The sequence below is a fragment of the Mus caroli genome, unplaced genomic scaffold, assembly GCF_978045245.1.
Source record: "Mus caroli unplaced genomic scaffold, Mus_caroli_1 scaffold_8, whole genome shotgun sequence".
NCBI lineage: Eukaryota > Metazoa > Chordata > Mammalia > Rodentia > Muridae > Mus > Mus caroli.
The window spans coordinates 90,621,001-90,644,360 of NW_028227263.1; the positions used below are offsets into that span (position 1 = coordinate 90,621,001).

The window sequence follows — 23,360 nt, forward strand, 5'->3', positions numbered from 1 at the left end:
ACCAAGCTCCATGAAACACAGAATCACACGGTTGCCTCAGTGCTTCACTACCTGAGGAGGTGGATTGGGTTCTTAAGCACTGAAAGGCACACAAAGCGGCACAGGATCAAAGTGCAAAAATTCCATTATCCATGCCTCTCAAGGTAGCTAGACCAGACCAACTCAATGATTCCTTGCAGTTGGACATTTTTAATATCCATTCATCTGTTGAAGGACATTTAAATTGCTTCCATTTGTTTTATAATTGTGAATGGATTAGCAATGGCCATGGCCAAGCAAGTATCTGTAAAGTAGGATGTCAAGTCATTTGAGCATATGCCAAGGGGTGGTACAGTGGAGTCATATGGTACATATTTAGCATTTTAAGAATTCCCTATCCTGAATCCTAGACATTTTTGAAAATTTTGCAATCCCACCACCAGTGAAATGGGGTTTCCTTTTCCCTCCAGCATTCATTGTAAGTTGTTTTCTTGATATTGGCCATTCTGACTGGAATAAAGTGAAATCTCAATGCTGTTTTCATTTGCATTTCCCTAATTTGTAAGGAAGATGAACAAATTTCTCAGTTATTTTTATTTATTCTTTTGATAACACATTGTTCAGGTCCCATGCAAAATTTTTTGAGAGGGTTGGGGATGATATTGTTGTTGTCGTTTTTATTTTAAATCTTAGGCTTTTGTTTGTTCATTTTTTAGTTCTGTCTATATTCTGGATATTAATTCTCTGTCAGTTGTATAATCAGAAAAGAATCTCTCCCATAGTGGGCTTCCTCTTCATTCAATTGGCTGATTTTTGAGTTAAATTTAATCTGTATCTTTAAGTCTAGGAATGTACTTTCTATAAAAATAGATGCACCAGAGTTTGATGCATATGTGTTTAGGATAGTAATGTCCTCTAATTGTTCCATCGAGTCTCCTTCTTTATCTCTGTAACGTGTAATTTTAGAAATCCACACTAAAACCTGATAGATGCCAGCATCGCAGTCTCACCCCTCTCCCGTACCTAGATCTAAGCAGCCTGTCTAGCCCTGATTCCTATGGCCCAGCTTGCTAAGTTGACCAAACCAGTTTTTTTCTGGAAACAGGAAAAACTATCTGCTCATGTTCCTCAGGCCATGGATGGACTGCAGAATACCAATGACCTCTCTGATCTCACTCTACTCCCTATAGGCACATGAAAGGAAAACACTAGAGACTTATATTTGTACTAGCCAAATTTACATCAGTAAATCTCCAATCGCAATATGCACATGCAAAGAACACACAACTCAGTTAATATATTTATAAGCTGCACAAATATATCACTACACTACTCTATTCTCCAGCTATGAAATCCCTAGCTACTTGTGGTTCCTCTGGGCTGTGTGGGTCTGTTCCATCTCCCACCTCTTCTTCTGCCATCTTCTTCTCCCTCCATCCTCTATCTCTTCTTCCCTTTCTTTCTTCTTTCTCCTTCTCTAAAACTTCCAGCTCTACCTTTCCTTCCACTTCCCAATCACAGGCTCTAGCCTTTATTTGACCAACTAAGATTTCACTTGAAATCACCTGATCTTCTCCTCATTGGGATACACCTCTTTAAAAAAAATTATTATGTATTTTCCTCAATTACAATTCCAATGATATCCCAAAAGTCCCCCATACCCCCCCCCACTCCCCTACCCAGCCATTCCCACTTGTTGGCCCTAGCGTTCCCCTGGGCATATAAAGTTTGCAAGTCCAATTGGCCTCTCTTTCCCGTGATCACCTACTAGGCCATCTTTTGATACATATGCAGCTAGAGTCAAGAGCTCACGGGTACTCGTTAGTTCATAATGTTGTTCCACCTATACGGTTGCAGATCCCTTTAGCTCCTTGGGTACTTTCTCTAGCTCCTCCATTGGGAGCCCTGTGATCCATCCAATAGCTGACTGTGAGCATCCACTTCTGTGTTTGCTAGGCCCCGGCATAGTCTCACAAGAGACAGCTATATCTGGGTCCTTTCAGCAAACACTTGCTAGTGTATGCAATGGTGTCATCATTTGGAGGCTAATTGTGGGATGGATCCCTGGATAGGGCGTCTCTAGATGGTCCATTATTTTGTCTCAGCTCCAAACTTTGTCTCTGTAGGTTTTATGTTATTCCAGATGAATTTGCAGATTGCCCTTTCTAATTCGTTGAAGACTTGAGTTGGAATTTTGATGGGGAGTGCATTGAATCTTTAGATTGCTTCTGGCAAGATAGCCAGTTTTGCTATTTTGATCCTGCCAATCCATGAGCATGGCAGATCTTTCCATCTTGAGATCTTCTTTAATTTCTTTCTTCAGAGACATGAACTTCTTATCATACAGATCTTTCACTTCCTTATTAGAGTAACACCAAGGTATTTTATATTATTTGTGACTATTGAGAAGGGTGTTGTTTCCCTAATTTCTTTCGCAGCCTGTTTATCCTTTGTGTACATAAATCCATTGACTTGTTTGAGTTAATTTTATATCCAGCTACTTCATTGAAGCTGTTTATCAGGCTTAGGAGTTCTCTGGTGGAATTTTTAGGGTCACTTATATATACTATCATAGCATCTGCAAAAAGTGATATTTTGACTTCTTCCTTTCCAATTTGTATCAACCTAATCTCCTTTTGTTGTCGAATTGCTCTGGCTAGGACTTCAAGTACAATGTTGAATAGGTAGGGAGAAAGTGGGCACCTTGTCTAGTCCCTGATTTTAGTGGGATTGCTTCCAGCTTCTCACCATTTACTTTGATGTTGGCTACTGGTTTGCTGTAGATTGCTTTTATCATGTTTAGGTATGGGCCTTGAATTCCTGATCTTTCCAAGACTTTTACCATGAATGGGTCTCAGATCTTGTCGAATTCTTTTTCTGCGTCTAAGGAGATGATCATGTGGTTTTTGTCTTTGAGTTTGTCTATATAATGGATTAGATTGATGGATTTCCATATATTAAACCATCCCTGCATCCCTGGAATGAAACCTACTTGGTCAGGATGGTTGATTGTTTTAATGTGTTCTTGGATTCGATTAGCAAGAATTTTATTGAGTATTTTTGCATCGATATTCATAAGGGAAATTGGTCTGAAGTTCTCTATCTTTCTGTATCTATCTGTGGTTTAGGTATCTGAGTAATTGTGGCTTCATAGAATGAGTTGGGTAGAGTACCTTATACTTCTATTTTGTGGAATAGTTTGTGCAGAACTGGAATTAGATCTTCTTTGAAGGTCTGCTGGAACTCTGAACTAAACCCATCTGGTCCTGGGCTTTTTGGGGTTGGGAGACTATTAATGAATGCTTCTATTTCTTTAGGGGATATGGGAATGTTTCGATCCTTAACTTGATCCTGGTTTAACTTTGGTACCTGGTATCTATCTAGAAATTTGTCCATTTCATCGAGGATTTCCAGTTTTGTTGAGTATAGCCTTTTGTAGAAGGATCTGATGGTGTTTTGGATTTCTTCAGGATCTGTTGTTATGTCTCCCTTTTCATTTCTGATTTTGTTAATTAGGATGCTGTCCCTGTGCCCGCTAGTGAGTCTAGCTAAGGGTTTATCTATCTTGTTGATTTTCTCAAAGAACCAGCTCCTCTTTTAATTGATTCTTTGAATAGTTCTTCTTGTTTCCACTTCGTTGATTTTGCCCCTGAGTTTGATTATGTCCTGCCGTCAATTCCTCTTGGGTGAATTTGCTTCCATTTTTTCTAGAGCTTTTAGGTGTGTTGTCAAGCTGCTAGTGTGTGCTCTCTCCAGTTTCTTTTTGGAGGCACTCAGAGCTATGAGTTTCCCTCTTAGAAATGCTTTCATTGTGTCCCATAGGTTTGGGTATGTAGTGGCTTCATTTTCATTAAACTCTAAAAAGTCTTTAATTCCTTTCTTTATTCCTTCCTTGACCAAGGTATCATTGAGAAGAGTGTTGTTCACTTTCCACGTGAATGTTGGCTTTCCATTATTTATGTTGTTATTGAAGATCAGCCTTAGTCCATGGTGGTCTGATAGGATGATGGGACAATTTCAATGTTTTTGTATCTGTTGAGGCCTGTTTTGTGACCAATTATATGGTCAATTTTGGAGAAGGTCCCGTGAGGTGCTGAGAAGAAGGTATATCCTTTTGTTTTAGGTTAAATGTTCTTTAGATATCTGTTAAGTCCATTTGTTTCATAACTTCTGTTAGTTTCACTGTGTCCCTGTTTAGTTTCTGTTTCCACAATCTGTTCATTGATGAAAGTGGTGTGTTGAAGTCTCTCACTATTATTGTGTGAGGTTCAATGTGTGCTTTGAGCTTTACTAAAGTGTTTTTAATGAATGTGGTTGCCCTTGCATTTGGAGCATAGATATTCAGAATTGAGAGTTCCTCTTGGAGGATTTTAACTTTGAGAGTATAGTGTCCCTCCTTGTCTTTTTTGAAAACTTTGGGTTGGAAATCGATTTTATTCGATATTAGAATGGCTACTCCAGCTTGTTTCTTCAGACCATTTGCTTGGAAAATTGTTTTCCAGCCTTTCACTCTGAGGTAGTGTCTGTCTTTTTCCCTGAGATGGGTTTCCTGTAAGCAGCAGAATGTTGGGTCCTGTTTGTGTAGTCAGTCTGTTAGTCTATGTCTTTTTATTGGGGAATTGAGTCCATTAATATTAAGAGATATTAAGGAAAAGTAATTGTTGCTTCCTTTTATTTTTGTTGTTAGAGTTTGCATTCTGTTCTCATGGCTGTCTTCTTTTTGGTTTGTTGAGGGATTACTTTCTTGCTTTTTCTAGGCATGATTTCCTTCCTTGTATTGGTTTTTTCTGTTATTATCCTTTGAAAGGTTGGATTCATGGAAAGATAATATGTGAAGCTGGTTTTATCGTGGAATACTTTGGTTTCTCGATCTATGGTAATTGAGAGTTTGGCTGGGTATAGTAGCCTGGGCTGGCATTTGTGTTCCCTTAGTGTCTGTATAACATCTGTCTAGGATCTTCTGGCTTTCATATTCTCTGGTGAAAAGTCTGGTGTAATTCTGATAGGCGTGCCTTTGTACATTACTTGACCTTTCTCCCTTACTGCTTTTAATATTCTCTCTTTATTTAGTGCATTTGTTGTTCTGATTATTATGTGTCAGGAGGAATTTCTTTTCTGGTCCAGTCTACTTGGAGTTCTTTAGGCTTCTTGTATGTTATGGGCATGTCATTCTTTAGGTTTGGGAAGTTTTCCTCTTTAATTTTGTTGAAGATATTTGCTGGCCCTTTAAGTTGAAAATCTTCATTCTCATCTACTCCTATTATCCGTAGGTTTGGTCTTCTCATTGTGTCCTGGATTTGCTGGATGTTTTGAGTTAGGATCTTTTTGCGTTTTGTATTTTCTTTGATTGTAGTGCTGATGTTCTCTATGGAATCATCTGCACCTGAGATTCTGTCTTCCATGTCTTGTATTCTGTTGCTGATGCTCACATCTATGGTTCCAGATTTCTTTCCTAGGGTTTCTATCTCCAGTGTTGCCTCACTTTGTGTTTTCTTTATTGTGTCTACTTCCCTTTTTAGGTCTTGGATGGTTTATTCAATTCCATCACCTGTTTGGTCGTGTTTTCCTGCAATTCTTTAAGGGATTTTTTGTTTTTCCTCTTTAAGGTCTTCTACCTGTTTAGCCGTGTTCTCCTGTATTTCTTTAAGTGAGTTATTAAAGTCCTTCTTGATGTTCTCTACCATCATCATGAGATATGCTTTTAAATCGGGGTCTAGCTTTTCGGTTGTGTTGGGGTGCCCAGGAGTAGGTGGGATGAGAGTGCTGCATTCTGATGATTGTGAGTGGTCTTGATTTCTGTTAGTAGGATTCTTACATTTGCCTTTCGCCATCTGGTAATCTCTGGAGCTAGTTGTTATAGTTGTCTCTGGTTAGAGCTTGTTCCTCAGGTGATTATGTTAGCCTCTATTAGCCGACTTGGGAGACTAGCTCTCTCCTTAGTTTCACTGATCAGAGTACTCTCTGCAGGCAAGCTTTCCTCTTGCAGAGAAGGTGCCCAGATATCTGGTGTTCGAACCTGCATCCTGGCAGAAGTTGTGTTCCACTCACCAGAGGTCTTAAGATCCCGTGGGGGATCCTGTGGGGGTCCTTGAGGGGATCCGGTAACTCTGCGGGCAAGGAACCCCAGTGCTGGAGTGGACCAGAAGGGACTTGTGGAGTATATCTCTTGAAGGAGCAATCCACAACATATCTCTTCTGCTAGTATAAATTATTTGAAATATTATTTCTCAGATATAACCATGCCTGCTTGCTTCCTGGCCACGTTTGATTAGCTTCCTTTTATCTATTCATTTACCTTAAAGTGGTAGCTATCTTTAAAACTGAGATATATTCACCAATTTCTTTGTTTTAATTAGAGAGCTGAGGCCATTAATATTACTGAAATGTATGTGTTAATTGTGGTTATTGCATTATTGATTTGGGGTGGTTTGGGTGGTATTTTAAGATTTAGCAATTAGGGTTTTCTATTTCTTTCTACAGTATCTTGGTTATGTTCATTCCTCTTTTTAGTCAAAACTATATTCTGTTGCATTTTCTTTAGGTTCAGGTTATTGGGTGGAATTTTTATATACTGTTTACATTATGGAAAATTTTTCTTTTCCTTCAACTATGGTGGAAATTTTTCATGAGTAGTCTAGTAATCTAGACATCATGGTCTTTTAGGGCTTGAAATGTATTATGTCAGGCAATTCCAGCTTTCCAAGTGTCCACTGAGAAATCAGTTATTATCCTGATGGGCTTTCCTTTATAAGTGACATGTGTTTTGTTTTGTTTTTCTTCCTTTGAAGCTTCCTCTTTCTTTGCTCTGCATACTAAGTGTTTTATAAATTAACTACGGTATGCCAATGTGATTCTCTTTTCTGGTCTTGTCTAGTTGGTATTCTAGGTGCTTGTTTGATGGTATGGGTTTGTCTTTCTTTATTTTGGGGAAGATTTCTTCTATGATCATACTGAAGACCTGTTCTATGCCATTATGCTCCCTCATCTATGCTTATAGTTCAAAGATTTTTGTCTTTTCATAGTATCTCACATTTCTTGTATGTTCCTCTCCAGTAGTTTTTATTTTAGTAAAAATACATTTTGTCATACATATATTGTGATTATGGTTTCTCCTCCCCAAATCCTTGGAGATCCTCCTCCCTACTTTGGGAATTATGACTATTAATTGAGAGTTACCAATGAGCAGTGTTAATTGATTACTTTTGTTGTTATTGTGTGCTCCCTCCCATTGATTTACTGGTCTGTAATTATTTGATCCTTTTGTTTTCTTGGATGTAACAAACCTCTTCAGGATCGTCTCACATCTGTAGAGTTGGATTTATAAATAGATGTTGCTTAAACTTGGCTTTATCATCGGATGTTTCCTTTCTCGATCTACTGTGATTGAAAACTGTCTAGGTAAAGTACTCTAGGCTGGCATCTCTGATTTGTAGAACATCTGATCTGTCTCTACCCTCCTGGCTAGTAGAATCTCCACTGATAAGTTAGGTGTTATTCTAATGGTTCTGCCTTTGTATGTTATTCGGTCTTTTTTTTTCTTTGAAACTTTCAATATTTTCTTTGTTATGTATGTTTAGTAATTTGATTATTGTGTGTAATGGTGACTTTCTTTCCTGGTTCTATCTATTTGGCTTTATGTATGCTTCTTGTAACTTAATTGGTCCCTCCATCTTTAGATTGGGGATATTTTATGATTTTGTTGAAAATATTTTCTGAGCCTTTGACCCCTGTTTCTTCCCCTTCCTTCATCCTATTATTCTTAGTGGTCTTTTTTATAGTGTCCCAGATTTCCTGGATATTTTGTGCTAGAAGCTTTTTAGATTTAACATTTTTGACAGGTGTATTAATTTCTTCTATCATGTCCTCAATAACTGAGATTCTTTCTTCCATCTCTTGTTCAGTGGGTTTCTTTATTTCAGGCCTGACTACTCTGTGCAAAGGTAGGAAGCTGCTGAATAGTGACACTGATTTATAACAACCATTCTTGGCATGTTCTGCTAATGGTTCCATGACCCAGATTTACTGGGGATCCAATATCAGAATCACAATGGCTATCTAGTGAGCAAAAAAAAATCTTCAAGTAAATGGGGGCAGAGAACTGTGTTCTCAGTGTGGGAAACACCTGGAGGTCTATTTTTTCAGCACTAATCTCAACAGGAATTAATAAGGAACTTACATATAACCTGCTTTTATATCTCATCTCTTAAAATTGTCTTTTTTCCAGTTGAAATAAAAGAAGTAAAACTATGATTATTTTAAATGTAGTTTGGCTGGGTTTTTTAAAGAATTATCTTTTAAGAGCATTCCACTTGATCATGTGAATTATTTTATAACAGCAAAAGAAAATGATGGTCTAATTAGATAGAGTAGATTATTGTTCCATTCTTTCCCGCTCTGCATGGTTCAGGATCTTAAAAGCACTGGAAATGGACAACAGAGAACTATGAAAAGTAGATGGAACAGGTTAGCCCAAAATAGATGAAACACAGAACAAAAGAGTGGTGGGACCTCAACACCCTCTACCAATCATAGGAAACAGCCCAGGCTTGGTGCTACCCAGCCCTACTAAGCTAGAGAAGTTGGCCCAAATTGCTTCCCTCCATCTTCTGGTTCAACATAAGATTACCTATAACAGCAGGAAAGCTGGAACACAGAGAGGGAGATCAGCTGAAATCCCTACTGACTATGAGTGGTCTTCTTCACCTAGCCCAGAAGTCCCTTTTCCAATTTAGAGAACTGGCCATGAAAATATCCACCAAAGGATCCTGTCTGAAGATTGTCTTATATGTGAAATACTGATCATTCTACTTACACACAGCACCTGAGAGCACACTTAGAGCACAACTTGGAATAAAGCCAGAGTGGGGTTCCCATTTATCAGGGAAGAGAGAGCATTCAGGCCCTGGTGCAAGCAAATATAAAGAGCAATAAGAAGATGTGTTTCCTCCCTCTAAGAGTTTCCACTTTGTTCTCAGTGAAATAAGATTGGCACTAGAGCAAGATGACATTAGAGATGAAAGAAGTAAAAAGAGTTACAAAATGGCACTGAATCAGAGGAAGATGAACTACCCAGCTGAGCTGAATCCCTTTCACCTGGCCTTTTCCCCTACCCCAAGCCATCTGGTGGCTGCACCTGAGCCTGTTGCTTAACAATGCATACAAATTTGCTGAAGACCTGTCTGTTGCTCCTCTCATTTTCTCTAGGTCTCTTCCATAACATCAATACATCCCTAATTATGTCTGCTTTACACATAAATTATTATGAATACCGAAACACTCCATGATCTCACCACTCTGTTTGGAGTGATCAGGTGTTGAAATCAAATGATGTGATGCCATAGGGGAGGAGGGAATAGAGGCTCTGAATAGGCTAAATGTATTCATGACTTCATGCAACTGGAATTAGATATTTAGTGCCCTGATCTGAGCATTCAAAAGAAAAGTCTAACATGTAGACTAGGAATTGCTGATTAATTCTTGACATGTGGAGAAAGGTCTAAAAAGGACTCTGGTGGTGTACAAACCCCTCACAGTCCCATGAGAAAGCCCGGAACTTTCCTTATCTTGTTATTAATATAGGTGCTGTTTGGAATGGAAACCGTCATACACTCAAATGCTGAGCACTGACATGCTTTGGAAAGTACTGATGCCATAGGAGTGCAGTAGTGGGCCCATGTTCCCTGTTCTCTGTGATCATAGTGAGACTCCAAGGTGGTTGAGGCCAGGAAAGTCTTGGTCCAGGTGAGAACTAACTACTCAGTCTCAGCATGCAGCTTCCCATAACTCAGGTGCTGGCAATGACCCTTTCTCCCCACTTATAGGGCCCACCGTGTCTCCTCTGACTAGCCTGGGAAAGTTCATAGTATCATGTTAGGAGCCTCTGGTAGGGGAGAAAAAAAAAATCACATGGTGATACAGCAAGCTCAAGAGCAGGGAGGGGCCGGCCTTGCTCTTTTATTACAACTTGCTTTTAAGGGAACTAAAAGGCTTTCCATGAGAACAGTGTAAATCCTTTCTGAAACTATTTCCCCCATCACTAGGCTCTGCTTCTTAAAGCTTCTACCATCTACTACAATCACTACAGTGAGGACGAAGCTTCTAACACGGGAGCCCTGAGAGGAAAAAACAAAATAAAACAAACAAACAACAACAACAACAAACCCTACCTCACATACTTCAACAATCCATAGCAGAAAATAACCTGGAATAACTGGCCAGAAGTACGAGAGATATCGGAGATGCTTGAGAAGAAGAAATCATAGTGTATCTGCTACTGACCAAGTTAGTGTCCTATGTTAGAGTAGAATTAGAGTAAAGAGTATGTGAGCTAACAAAATCAAATTTTAAAGTTGGGGAGATCGGAAGGGGTCTGAGGAGAAGAAGGAGGAAAAACTGAGTCACGAGGGAGGCCTAGCAGAACAAGAAGGAAAAAGTGAGGAGCTGATGAGGATGTGGCTTGAGGCAGTGATGGAGAGGAGCAGAAGTGAGCAGGAAGCAGCATGGAGTGGAAGAGCATCAAGACCACATCACAGCATGCAGAATCATAGGGTGGACCAAAACAATGCTTTCAGTGAAAGAGCAAAAGAACTCAGGCTTCCATGGAGCCAACAGGAAACAGAGATGTTTCGTCATGGGTTAATCAGGTACTTAAGAGAAAATGCAAGCATGCAAACATATAGAATGCTGAGCCCAGATTTTTAAATAAAAATGTGATGCATCCTATCTTTGCTTTTAAGACATTCAGAGATAATGCGTGACTCCTGAAGAATCATGTGCAAAGAGGAGAAGAATTCCCATAAACCACTGGTTCTCAGTCTTCCTAATCCTTTGGCCCTTTAATATAAAAATGCTACTTAAAAGATACTTTTGGTCTTCTGCAAATCAAACTCTCTGGGGGGTGGGGGGTGGGGAGAATGCAGAAGCAAACTGTCTGCACACACTGAAGTGTCTCTTAATCAGTAATTCTGGGTTACAACATTTACAGCCTCTGACTGCTCCTCTACCTCATGTTGTGGTAATCCCCAGCCCTAAGATTATTTTACTGCTAATTCATAACTGGAAATTTGCTACTGTTATGAATCATAATGCAAATATCTATGCTTTCTGATAGTATTAGGTGAGCCCTGTGAAAGAGTGGCTTGGCCTCCACAAAGGGTTCGCAACCCACAGGTTGAGGCCCACTGCTATAAACAGTGGCAGTGTTTCAGGAAGGGAGTACTTTGCCTCTTCATAAAAACATGCTCTGATTTGCAGGAAAGCCACATCTACTCTGAGAGTGTCAGCAACAGAAAATAGAACTAGAAAAGTCTCCTAAATTGTACTTTAGTGCTCGAAGCTCCTTGAGCCTTTTTAAATTAGAAGCTCTTCCATGTAAAGTCCCTGATGAACACCCTCATGTCTCATGGTTAGACATAGATAGCTAAGAACTCAGGGAATGCCTCTAGGCACAGCAGAGGCAATGACAACTGAAGCACAGAGACATCTGCATAGGCACAGGCTCCCTCTGGCTCTGTGCTCTCAATGTTTCTGTCTGACATGGGTAGTACACAAAGGAACCACACCTAGAGATGTTACTGAAACAGCTGGAGCCTCACAGGGATAACAGAGACGAGCATATTGATCAAACTTTAGTGTAATTGATGTAAATAGCATGTGTCATTTTCAAAATGGAAAATTACTGTTCTTGGCCATTAATATAAAAATGCTACTTAAAAGATACTTTTGGTCTTCTGCAAATCAAACTCCTAGACTTTTAAATACTAATTTTAAAACTCTACAGAAAAGAATAAAAGTGGATAAAATGTAGTTCGATGTAATTGAAAATACTATGGCAAATAAATTACCAAATCATATGTCAAGGGACACTTTATTTTTTTTTAAATACACAAAATCTTTTCTTAACACTCATCTGTCTCTTCCCAGAAAAAGACATATTAAATGGATATATAAACTGAATGCTATTTCCACATGTAGGGTGATTACATTGAGAAAAACTGTATATCTTAGAATTGACCACTAAAAGGGACAGCTGTTTGGGTGGATTTGCACCATTTCTTATATAGAATTACAAGAAATATTTTCAAAATATATTTTTTTCTTCTGGGAATCTTGGTAAGTTGATTTGTTTTTCCCGTTTTTTTTTTTTTTTTTTTTTTTTTTTTTTTTTTTTTTGTCTACAGGGAGAAGATGTGGTTTCCCATCATCCACCTGAACAAAGATTGGTTGCCATGTATATCATGGTGAGCTCATCCTTTTCTTCTTCAGAGGTGCTGTGGGGAAGCCTTCCACCTGATGCTGATGCTGATCAAGTCTCTCTTGGTCTGCAAATGACGGCTGGCTGTTAATTCCATCCCACCACAATGTGAGCAATCAGGAGATAGCACATCCCAATGGTGCAGGACATGAGCATCATAGGGAAGCCCAACCTGAAAAACAGAAAGACGTTATGGCCTCTGGTATGCAGAGAGAACTAAGAGATGCAGACTCTTTATACGTTATGTATTGCAGAAGAATGTGGCCCCAGAATCTTTATGTAAGGAAAACTTAATTTTTCATTCAGGTTGTGAATACTTTTGCCATAACTCATTTATTTATTTTTTTTTAAAGATTTATTTATTTATTATATGTAAGTACACTGTAGCTGTCCTCAGACACTCCAGAAGAGGGCGCCAGATCTCGTTACGGATGGTTGTGAGCCACCATGTGGTTGCTGGGATTTGAACTCTGGACCTCTGGAAGAGCAGTCGGGTGCTCTTACCCACTGAGCCATCTCACCAGCCCCTTGCCATAACTCATATGGCTAGGTCCTGGAAACCAAACTAGATCAATGAGGGAATGAAGAAAGGACAGGCATACAGACACACATACAGAAATACTGGGATTAGAGAAGCCACACACATACAGAAATACTGGGATTAGAGAAGCCACAGACTGTTCACCAGCAGTGGCTCAGAAACTGTGTTTATTTTTTACATGTGAATATAGGAGACAGGTTTATTGTATGTGAAGGAAGGTAAAATATTGTAACTTGCGAGTTGTTTAAGAGCCCACTGCCCAGGCCTGGGACTGGGAACAAAGCGAACAGCCCCCAGGCCTGCCAGTGCAGGGCTGTTGTTAAGGCATTCCTAAGAATATCTTAACTGTGAAGATGAAAAGAATTCAAGGAAGCAGGCAAGGCTATCTTGTCTGAGTCCCCACCATCTGGCCGGAACCTCTCCTCTGTCTATTGCCCCTTGGCGCCAGGTAAAAGTCATACATCTACTGGTTGCTATGTGAACAAAGATAAGCCCCCAGCCCACAGGAACAAAGTCCTGTTGCTCTGTAATCCTTCTGTTAATGTTTGAATAAGCCAATAGTGTGTCGCTATGCTGAATTCCACACCCCTAAGCCCCTTACCCCATAAAAACTCCTAGCTTTCGAGCCTCGGGGCCGATATTCATTATCTCCTGTGTGGGATGCATGTCGGTCCGGAGCTCCGTAATTAAACGTCCTCATGTAATTACAGCAAGAGATGGTCCTTTGTGATTTTTTAGGTGCACGCCGAATCGGGAATGGGGTGGGGGTTTCCCCACTAGGTCTAACATATGCAGCTGAACAAGGAGGTGGGCTCAGCTAATCTTGGTAGAATGTAATCTCCCAAATGTGGTCTAAGAACTGATGGTTCTGTGATGTTTTTACCCTTTTTCTGATGTTTCATAAGATCTTCCAAGTTTTAAGGTATGACTATGTATCTCTAGATTCTATGTGGCCCATGGTTTACACCCAGTGCCCAGAGTTACACCTGCACTGCTCCCTTTACCTTTATTCTTGTGCTTCTCATGGGAATGTTCCCTCATTTGATGTGTGAGTCCCCTGCAGTCAGGTGTCCCTATTTGGGTGCCAGTTGTTCTGATCTACTCAGCTTTGGAACTGGCCCAACTGGGGCCATAGGGAATGCAGAAAGGGTAGACACACAGAGACACTTACAGGTCAGGTAGGCTGTGTGCTCTGATGAAAACACACCAGAAGTTCTCTGGAATCTGGGCATGTTTATTTTACATCTAAATCCATGAGGCAGGTTTCTGTATACAACTGAATGAGGAGGTACTGTTATTGTATACAGCTAAAAAAGGAGGCTTGTGGGTTTAGCTCATCTCAGTGGGAGGCCTCTGTAGAGGAGCAGTCGGAGGCTATAAAGTTGTAACCCAGAATTACTGATTAAGAGACACTTCAGTGTGTGCAGACAGTTTGCTTCTGCATTCCCCTGCCCCCTCCCCCTGAGGCTCCCATTCCCCACCACCACCCCCCTGCCAGGCAAGCACAATAATGCAGACAGCTGGTTTCTGTGCTGCTTCCTCCCGCAGCAGCCCCTCCCCATCCCCAGCATTAGAATGGCACTGCCTCTGTGTCTCCAAAAACCAACACCCAACACTCCTCCTGATAACTCTCCAGGTGCCTGTCCTTGATACCTTAGAGAAATAACAAGCTCAAGGGAGACCATGGGAAAAGTAAAAGGTAAACAGAGGTCAGGTCACAGACAGTTACGACTGTCCATAAAATTAGTCCTTGAACAGACGCCTATTAAACCCCCTCCCACTTCAGTACTATTCCACCCTCTACTCCCCTTTTCTGTGAATATTCACACTATTTCTATACTGTATATAAACATTGTTTTCTGGAATCAGGGTCTCTTGCCAGCATTCACACAGTGAGTTTGAACTTGAAAATGAAAGACTTTTTTGTGAGTTGTAGCAGACTTTGCAATTCTTGGGCTCCTCTGGGTTTCCTGTGAACTCAGGGCACAACATAAACATCCCAGAGGAGGAATCTGAGATCTGCATTTTCTGCACCCACTGTCAACATCCACACATGACTAGGGAATTTGCTATTTCCCTAGACCTGATTCAGGGAAGACTCTGTCATTTCCATGAATCTGGGCACTGCAATGTGTCCATTTCAACAATACACATTCTGTCTACTCCTCACATGTTTTATATAGGGCCACTATTTAAATCTCTGGTACAGCATTTATCTGGCATGTGTAAGAATCTGGGCTCAATTTCTATCATCTTTCTCCCTCCAAAAATAATCTCTGGATGTTTCCTTCAGCTGTGTCAAGTTGCAATGGGCATTCTATAGCCTCCAAAGGAAGTCACATTTCCATCAATTCATAAGGTCTCTTTCATTTAAATCAAGGGGGGGCGTTGAAAGGTAGGATTGGGAGATAAGGCCACCTCTTGTCTGGAGAACAGACAACATGACTTTCCTCTGCATTTGGTGAGGTACATATGGGATATGAGAATAGGTATTTAACTATTTATGAAGGCTATTGAGAGGAGTCATGAGTTCTCATCTATAAATCTTTTAGAACAGGTGAGCCCTCAACTAACATGAACCACTGCTCCTGCTTCTCCATGCAGACATCTGACTCATACTCTATGACAGGGTTCAAGAGAGCACAAAGTCAGAAAAGCCTGTGTGGTATTTTAACTTCTTTCTGGTCCTGTGACAAACACTATGTATAACTAGGACAACTTGGGGAGAAAGAGTTTATTTCATCTTGCAGCTGAACTTTATCAGCAAGGGAAGCTACAGCAGGAACTCATGTGAGGAGCTTTAAGCTGAAACCCAAATGGAAGAATACTATTTACCTACTTGTTCCCTCTAACTTTCTCAGATACCTTTTTTTTAAAATACAACCCAGGGCTGCTTGCCTGCTGAGTGATTTTGCTCCTACAGAGGTATGGGTCCCCCTACATCAATTGGGAATCAAGAAAGTGCCCCCTCCTCCCTCCCCCTCCCACACACACACACACACACACACACACACACACACACACACGATTACAACCCAGTCTGATAAAGGTAATTCTGCAGTTGAGGCTTCCTTTCCCCAAGCGTCTCTAGTCTGTGTCAAATTGAGTAGTAAAACCCACATCTTGTCAACGTGGCACACAAACACATCACTATTAAACCATAACCTTTTCTTTCTTGTTTGTCTCTAATATCTCAGACTAACATTAATATCACAATATAAAACACTGTCCAGCTTTGAAACATCTGACAATCTTTTAATATGTCAATACTTTAAAAGTTCAGGATTTCTTTAAAAATCCAAGTCTCTTAACTGTAGACTCCTCTAAAAATTGGAAGTTAAACACATTGTTTGTTTGTTTTATACCAAAAAGGAAAAGCCTGTATGTAAAAACAATTATTTTAAAGCATAACCCAAACTCAGTAGTTTAAAGCCAGATACTGAAACTCAGTGTCTGATATCTGGGAGCTACTCATGATCTTTGAGGCTCCAAATGGCTTGAGTAGCCCCACCTCTCCAGCTCTGCCATACATAGTGCACACACAATTTGCTTCATAGGCTCAAGTGTCAGATTGTACTCCACACCAGCCACTGTCCTTGGTAGTTGTCCCATAGTCCTGGACTCTCCAATAGCCCAAAGACTCCATTGTATGTGAGCTGTACCAATGGCCTCACCTAGGCTCACTTTAGGGACTCCAATCCTGCCAGCTGGTAGAAAGCCTTAGCTGTTCTCCATGACCCCTTCATACCTTCAAAATATTTTTCTAAGAAATTCTTCTCTCATATATTACATCCTGACTGCTGTTTCCCCTTCTTCATCTTCTTCAAATCTCTCCTCCCGTAACTCCTTTCTCCCCAAGATCCAACTCCCCCACAGAAAAGAGCAGGCATCCAAGGGACATCAACCAAACATGGTATAGCAAGCTACACTAAGACCAGGCATGTACCGTCACAACAAGACTGGACAAAGCAATCCAGTAGGGGAAGGGTTCCATGAGAAGGCCAAAGAGTCAGGGTCAGCCCCTGCTCCCACTGTTAGGATTAGAACAACAAGGTACTAAGCCATAACATATATGTAGAGAACCTAGGTCAGACTCATAGAGGCTCCTCAGCATCTGAGTCCCCATGACTCCCAGTCGGTTGATTTTGTGAGCCATGCTTTCATGGTGTGTTCCTGACCCCTCTGGTTCCTCTATTTCTTCCTTTTTCCTCCTTTGCAGAATACCCCCAAACTCCACCTAATGTTTGTCTGTGGTAGTCTGCATCCACTCCCATCAATTGCTGGATGAAGTCTCTCTGGTATATCTGATGCCAATTATACTAGGCTCCTGTCCCAGCACATCCTGCAGGCATGACAAACTGTAGGTAAAAGGTTTTGTGGCTGGGTTGGTGGTGTTCCAATCCTTCCCCTTGAGGCCTTGCCTGGTTAGAAAATACGGCTCCTTGTTCCCCATCACTAGGACTCTTTGCTAGGGTTACTGTTGTAGAGTCTATGGGGTTTCTATAACACCAGACTTTCACCTCACCCCTGCAATGCCCCCGTTTCATTCATTTCTGCCATCATTTTCTCCCTCCACTCCCCACTCTCACCTGATCCCTCCTGTTCCCAGCCCACCAAACCTCAGTCTACCTGAGAAATCTATTGCATTTCTCTTTCCCAAGAAGATCCTTGCATCCTAGCCCCATTAAGGCCTCATTTTTGCTTAGCCTGTCTGGGTCTGTGTACTGTAGCATGATTGTCTTTTATTTCACAGCTAATATCCACTTATAAGTGAGTGCATACCACATTTGTCTTTCTGAGTCTGGATTACCTCACTCAGGAAAATTTTTTTCTAATTCCATCCATTTGCCAGCAAATTTCATGATGTTACCATTTTTAACAGCTGAGTAGTACTCCATTGAGTGAATGTACCACATTTTCTGCATCCATCGTCAGTTGAGGGACATCTAGGTTGTTTCCCGTTTCTGGCTATTATGAATAAAGCTGCTATGAACATAGTTGAGCAAGTATTATTGTGGTATGATAGAACTTCCTTTGGGTATATGACCAAAAGTGATGTATCTAGGTCATGAGGTAGACTGATTTCCAGTTTTCTGAGGAACTGTCATATTGACTTCCAAAGTGGTTGTATAAGTTTGCACTCCCAACCGCAGTGGTGGAGTGTTCTCCCTTGTTCCATCCTCATTAGCATGAGCTGTGATTTTGTTCTTAGCCATTCTGATAGGTATAAGATGACATCTCAAAGTCATTTTGATTTACTTTTCCCTGATGCCTAAGAATGGTGAACATTTTTGTAAAATGTGTCTTGGCCATTTGATATTTCTCTGTTGAGATTTCTGTTTAGATATGTATCTCATTTTCTAATTGAATTATTTAGATTGTTGATGTCTAGTTTCTTGAGTTCTTTAGATATTTTGGATATTAGACCTCTGTCAGATGTGGAGGTGATGAAGGTCTTTTTCCCATCATTCTGTAGGCTGCTGTTTTATCCTATTGACAGTGTCCTTTGCCTTAACAGAAGTTTTCAGTCTCATGAGGTCCCATTTACTAATTATTTATCTCAGTGCCTGTGCTATAGGTCTCCCGTTCAGGAAGTTGTCTCCTGTGCCAATGCATTCTGTCAGGTTCAGTGTATCTGGTTTTATGTTGAGGTCTTTTATCCACTTGGACTTGAGTTTTGTGCAGGGTGATAGGGATGGATCTATTTGTACTCTCCTGTATACCAATAGCCTGTTAGACCAGCAGCATTTGTTGAAGATGCTGTCCTTTTTTTCTGTTGTCTATGTCTGGCTTCTTTCCCAACAAAACCAGGTGTCCATGGGTGCGTGGATTTATGTCTGGGTCTTCAATTCAATTCCATGGATAATGTGTCTATTTTTATGCTCTTGTGGCCATTCTTACACATTATCTAAGTCCTGCTGCCATCTTGATCTGCTGCCTTGGTCCTTTCAGACCACAGCTGACCCCGAGGCAATACTTCCAAGATTTCACCTCAGTGATGCTGATCTCTTGTGAAGCACAGATGATTTCTCAGTGCCAGCTGATGGCATTCCTCATCCCAGTAGCTCAAGATCAATTCACTTCCAAATCCCACTTATAAATACTATACTTACTTTTAATTCTTATGTGTGCTTTGCCTGCATGGTTGCCATACAGCACATACCTGTAGTGCCCATGGGGGGCTAGACAAGAGCACAGGAGCCTCTGGAATTAGAGCTACAAAGATGGTTGATAGCTATCATGTGGCTCTGTCAATCAAAGAGTAACAAGTGCTCATAACCACTGAGCCATCTCTTTAGCCCCTTTCACTGGTTCTTAATTCAAATCTATGCCACACAAACAGCCCTGACAGTCTTTGCTCCCCTGTAAAACTTCAGAAACTATGCTTCCATTGTCTCCATTGCTCTCCACATTGTTATCTTCGAAGCTCCCATAGAACAGCCTGCTGAGCGCTGAATGCTCTGCTAACTTTCCAAACCGATATTCCAAATGTTTTCACAACCTTCCTCCCAAACAACAGCCTGGGCTGTCAGCATAATACTCCACTCAATTTCTATTTTTGTTTTCTTTCTGTTCTTGTTGGCTCTATGCAGTGATAAACACTGTCCTAAATAAAGGAAGGAATGGATTTATTTCATCTCACAGGTTATTTATAATCCACCATGGAGAGATGCATAAGGAACTAAAAGCAGGCAACTGAAGCAGAAACAATGAGGGAACATTGTTTACCCGCCAGTTTGACCCTGGCTTGCTCAACTATTTTTTAAAATACAGATTTGAACCACTGGTGTAGGAAAGGTAGCACCCACATTCATCCAGGTCCATTCACATCACTTAGATATTAAGAATGTCCTGTACCCCAGACATGTTCACAGGCCAATCCAAGAGAATAATATTTTAATTTTTTTAATTTATTTTTTATCAGATATTTTCTTTATATACATTTCAAATGCTATCCTGAAAGTTCTCTATACCCTCCCCCCACCCTGTTTCCCTACCTACCCACTCCCACTTCTTGGCTCTGGCATTCTCCTGTACTGGGGCATATAAAGTTTGCAATTCCAAGGGGCCTATCTTCCCAGTGATGGCCAACTAGGCCACCTTCTGCTACATATGCAGCTAGAGATACGAGCTCTGGGGGTACTGGTTAGTTCATATTGTTATTCTGCCTATAGGGTTGTAGACCCCTTCAGCTCCTTGGGTGCTTTCTCTAGCTTCTCCATTGGGGGCCCTGTGTCCCATCTTATAGATGACTGTGAGCATCCACTTCTGTATTTGCCAGGCACTGGCATAGCCTCATACGAGACAGCTATAACAGGGTCCCTTCAGCAAAATCTTTCTGGCATATGCAATAGTGTCTGGGTTTGGTGGCTGATTATGGGATGGATCCCCGAGTATGGTAGTCTCTGGATAGTCCATCCTTTCGTCTTAGCTCCAAACTTTGTCTCTGTAACTCCTTTCATGGGTATTTTGTTCCCTTTTCTAAGGAGGAATGAAGAATCCACCCATTGGTCTTCCCTCTTCTTGATTTTCTTTTGTTTTGCAAATTGTATCTTGGGTGTTCTATGTTTCTGGGCTAACGTCCACTTATCACTGAGTGCACATCTAATGCCTTCTTTTGTGATTGGGTTACCTCACTAAGGATGATATCCTCCAGATACATCCATTTGCCCAAGAATTTCATAAATCCATTGTATTTAATAGCTGAGTAGTACTCCGTTGTGTAAATGTACCACATTTTCTGTATCCATTCCTCTGTTGAGGGAGATATGGGTTCTTTCCAGCTTCTGGCTATTATAAATAAGGCTGCTATGAACATAGTGGAGCATGTGGAGAACAAGTTTTTGATTAAAGTTCTCCATTCCCAGATCTCTCTAGTTTGTGTCAAGCTGACAATAAAAACTAACCAGTATAGACAGGAACATGAAATGTTTTTGACAAGAGAAAACCTAACAACACAGCACACAGGTCTGTTGGAAAATAGAATATAATTATGTTATTCTCAAAAAGTATAGAACAGACTTTTGGTTCTCAAGCAAAATAAAGAAGATACATTTCTTCCTGTAGGCACCCCCACCCCAGCACAGCCTGGAATAAAGGAGAACCCTAGTGGCATAAAGAACCTGAACAGCAAGGTAGCTGAGAACCCCACCCCACCCCCAAAAAAAACAGCATGGTAGTGAGTTGCCTTCCCCCATCCTCTATGTACCCTTTTGGGAAGCTGGCTCATGAAACTCTCAATGGACAGTAGATTCTCAAAAGAAAAGAGGCCCCCAGGAAAAGCCTGCTGTAGTCAAAGAACAGTAAAGGGGGGAGTATAGGTCGTCAGAAATCTTGCAAATAGTAACTGCTGAAAAACAGGCAAGTTTTATTAACTAAATCTTCATTCTGCCTCTTTGGCAAAGGCAACAGAGAGAGCTAGGATTTCTACCTCTTCAGGCTGTGCTGAATTATCTTCCTGGGGAGTCGATGGAGAATCATGAGGAGCCTGGACTTCCACCCCTCCTTAGATACAAGATGTCTGTGGCTTTCCAGCTAGATGGCTGGAAAGGGCAACTGCAAGAATAAAGCAGTTCTTGCTCTATTATCTGTCAGATGTAGTAAGACCATGCTTCCACCAGGTCAACAGAGCAATAGGGATTGCCTGGAAAGAAAAATAATGCAGTCCTCCACGTGTTGGAGATCCTCGGTGAAGGCAGAATGACCCCCACTAGGAAATTCCCCACAGGAACATGCACTAGCATGAGTACAGGTCTAGCAAAAAATGTAGGACTCAAGTGCACCTACCCTGTCCTCACCAGCACTGTCATGACCTTCTCAAACTGAAGGTTTAAAATAGGATGCAGACATGATACTAGTCACAAAACTGCACACATTAACAGGGACCTTTAGAGTGATGGAGACCCGGAAAGCATCCAACAGACATTTTAAATGGCCATCATAAAAGACTACTTAGGAAGCAATTACAAACACTTGAAACAACTGGAGAAAAGTAGCTTCAAAAGAGCAGCAGCCCATACAAAGGTGGACCTGGTGAGTGGAGTTAAAGGGAAATGACTTCAAGACAAAGCTAACTAACTGATGGGCACAGTGTCAGAACAGAACTTTTAAGGGAAGATTCACAAACTTGAAGATGTCTGGAAAAGAGAACTGAATATCATTCACCAGAGAAAAACAAACTAAAAAAGTTATAACATACAAATCCTCAGAGCTCCACATGACAAAGAGCTAACATGTGTCACCAGAAAGAAAATGAGGGAAGAGGGGAAAGGAGTATTCAAAGAAATAACAGCTTAAATTCACACCCCCGAAAAGAATGTCATTTTAAGACCTACAGGTTGGGCCTCCTTTGGTGGTTAAACAACTCTTTCACAGGAGTGGGGAGGGCACCAGTGGAAAACACAGATATTTACATTATAATTCATAACAGTAGCAAAATTACAATTATGAACTAGCAATGAAAATAAGTTTATAGTTGGGGGTCACCACATCATGAGGAACGATATTAAAGGATCGCAGCATTAGGAATGTTGAGAACCACTTCTCTAAAGACTTAAGTGTTGGATCCTTTTCTAGGTGCTAGTTACAGGCAGAAAGTGATTTTTCTCATCAGAAACCAGCACCTCCCAGAGCTCCCAGGGACTAAACCACCAACCAAAGATTACACATGCAGGGATTCATGGCTCTAGACAGATATATAGCAGAGGATTGCCTTATCTGGCATCAGTGGGAGGGTAGACCCTTGGTCCTGTGGAGGCTTGGTGCCCCAGCATAGGGGGATGCTAGGGTGGTGAGGCAGGAGTGGGTGGGTAGGTAGAGGAGCCCCCTCGTAGAAACAGGGGGAGGATGACATAGGGGGCTTGCAGAGTTGAAACCAGGAAGGGGGATAACATTTGAAATGTAAATAAATAAAATAACCAAGGAAAAAGAAAAGAAACCAGCAGATCAACAGAAAGTAGCACACATTTCCTGTATCCATTACAAATCCTATTCATGGATGAAGGAAAACAGAAAGGGCAATAGATGACAAGAATGTTCCTGAAAGGGTTCTTCAAACATCAGGAGACCATGCAAGAAGAACGGAGGGACCAGAAAGGAATACAGAATGAAATAGTTAAACATAATATCCCTTCTTTGTTTTTCAGTTTTCAAATGCTGTTGGATTGTTGAAGAAAAAAAAAAAAGTAAGTAACTAGAAAGGAGTTTAAGTGTTTAACCACATAACCATGTAACTTTAAGATAGTGGACATGCTAATTAATTTTATTTCATCATTACAGGATGTATATACTCATAAGCACATAAATATGCTCAATTTATGTCCATTAAAATCAAACAAAAATAGTCTCAGGATGCATTTGTCCATGCACAAGGCCTTGGATTCAATCTTCAGCACTACAAATTTTTTAAAAAATGAAATTAAAATATCATTACTCTGATGTGATTTTCAAGGCATATAAAGGAATATTTGAGACAAATGTGTCATAGATGGGAGCACCAAGAGATTTAAGGGAAGCTGGATTTTCACATGCCCCAGGACAGTGAAACAGCAGAAGCAATCGTTGTGTGAGTATCTACTGCTGGCAGTA

General features: G+C 40.8%; 1 protein-coding gene across 2 annotated transcripts in view; it reads right to left on the reverse strand.

Annotated features, from left to right (window-relative positions):
- Positions 1–12,319: 12,319 nt before the first annotated feature.
- The window catches only part of Oca2 (OCA2 melanosomal transmembrane protein), a 310,146-nt gene continuing 299,105 nt past the window's right edge, over positions 12,320–23,360 (reverse strand). For both annotated transcript variants that reach the window (XM_021168684.2, XM_021168683.1), the window contains exon 23: positions 12,320–12,404. In XM_021168684.2, coding sequence (XP_021024343.1) covers positions 12,320–12,404 — 85 coding nt within the window. The remainder of the gene's footprint in view (positions 12,405–23,360) is intronic.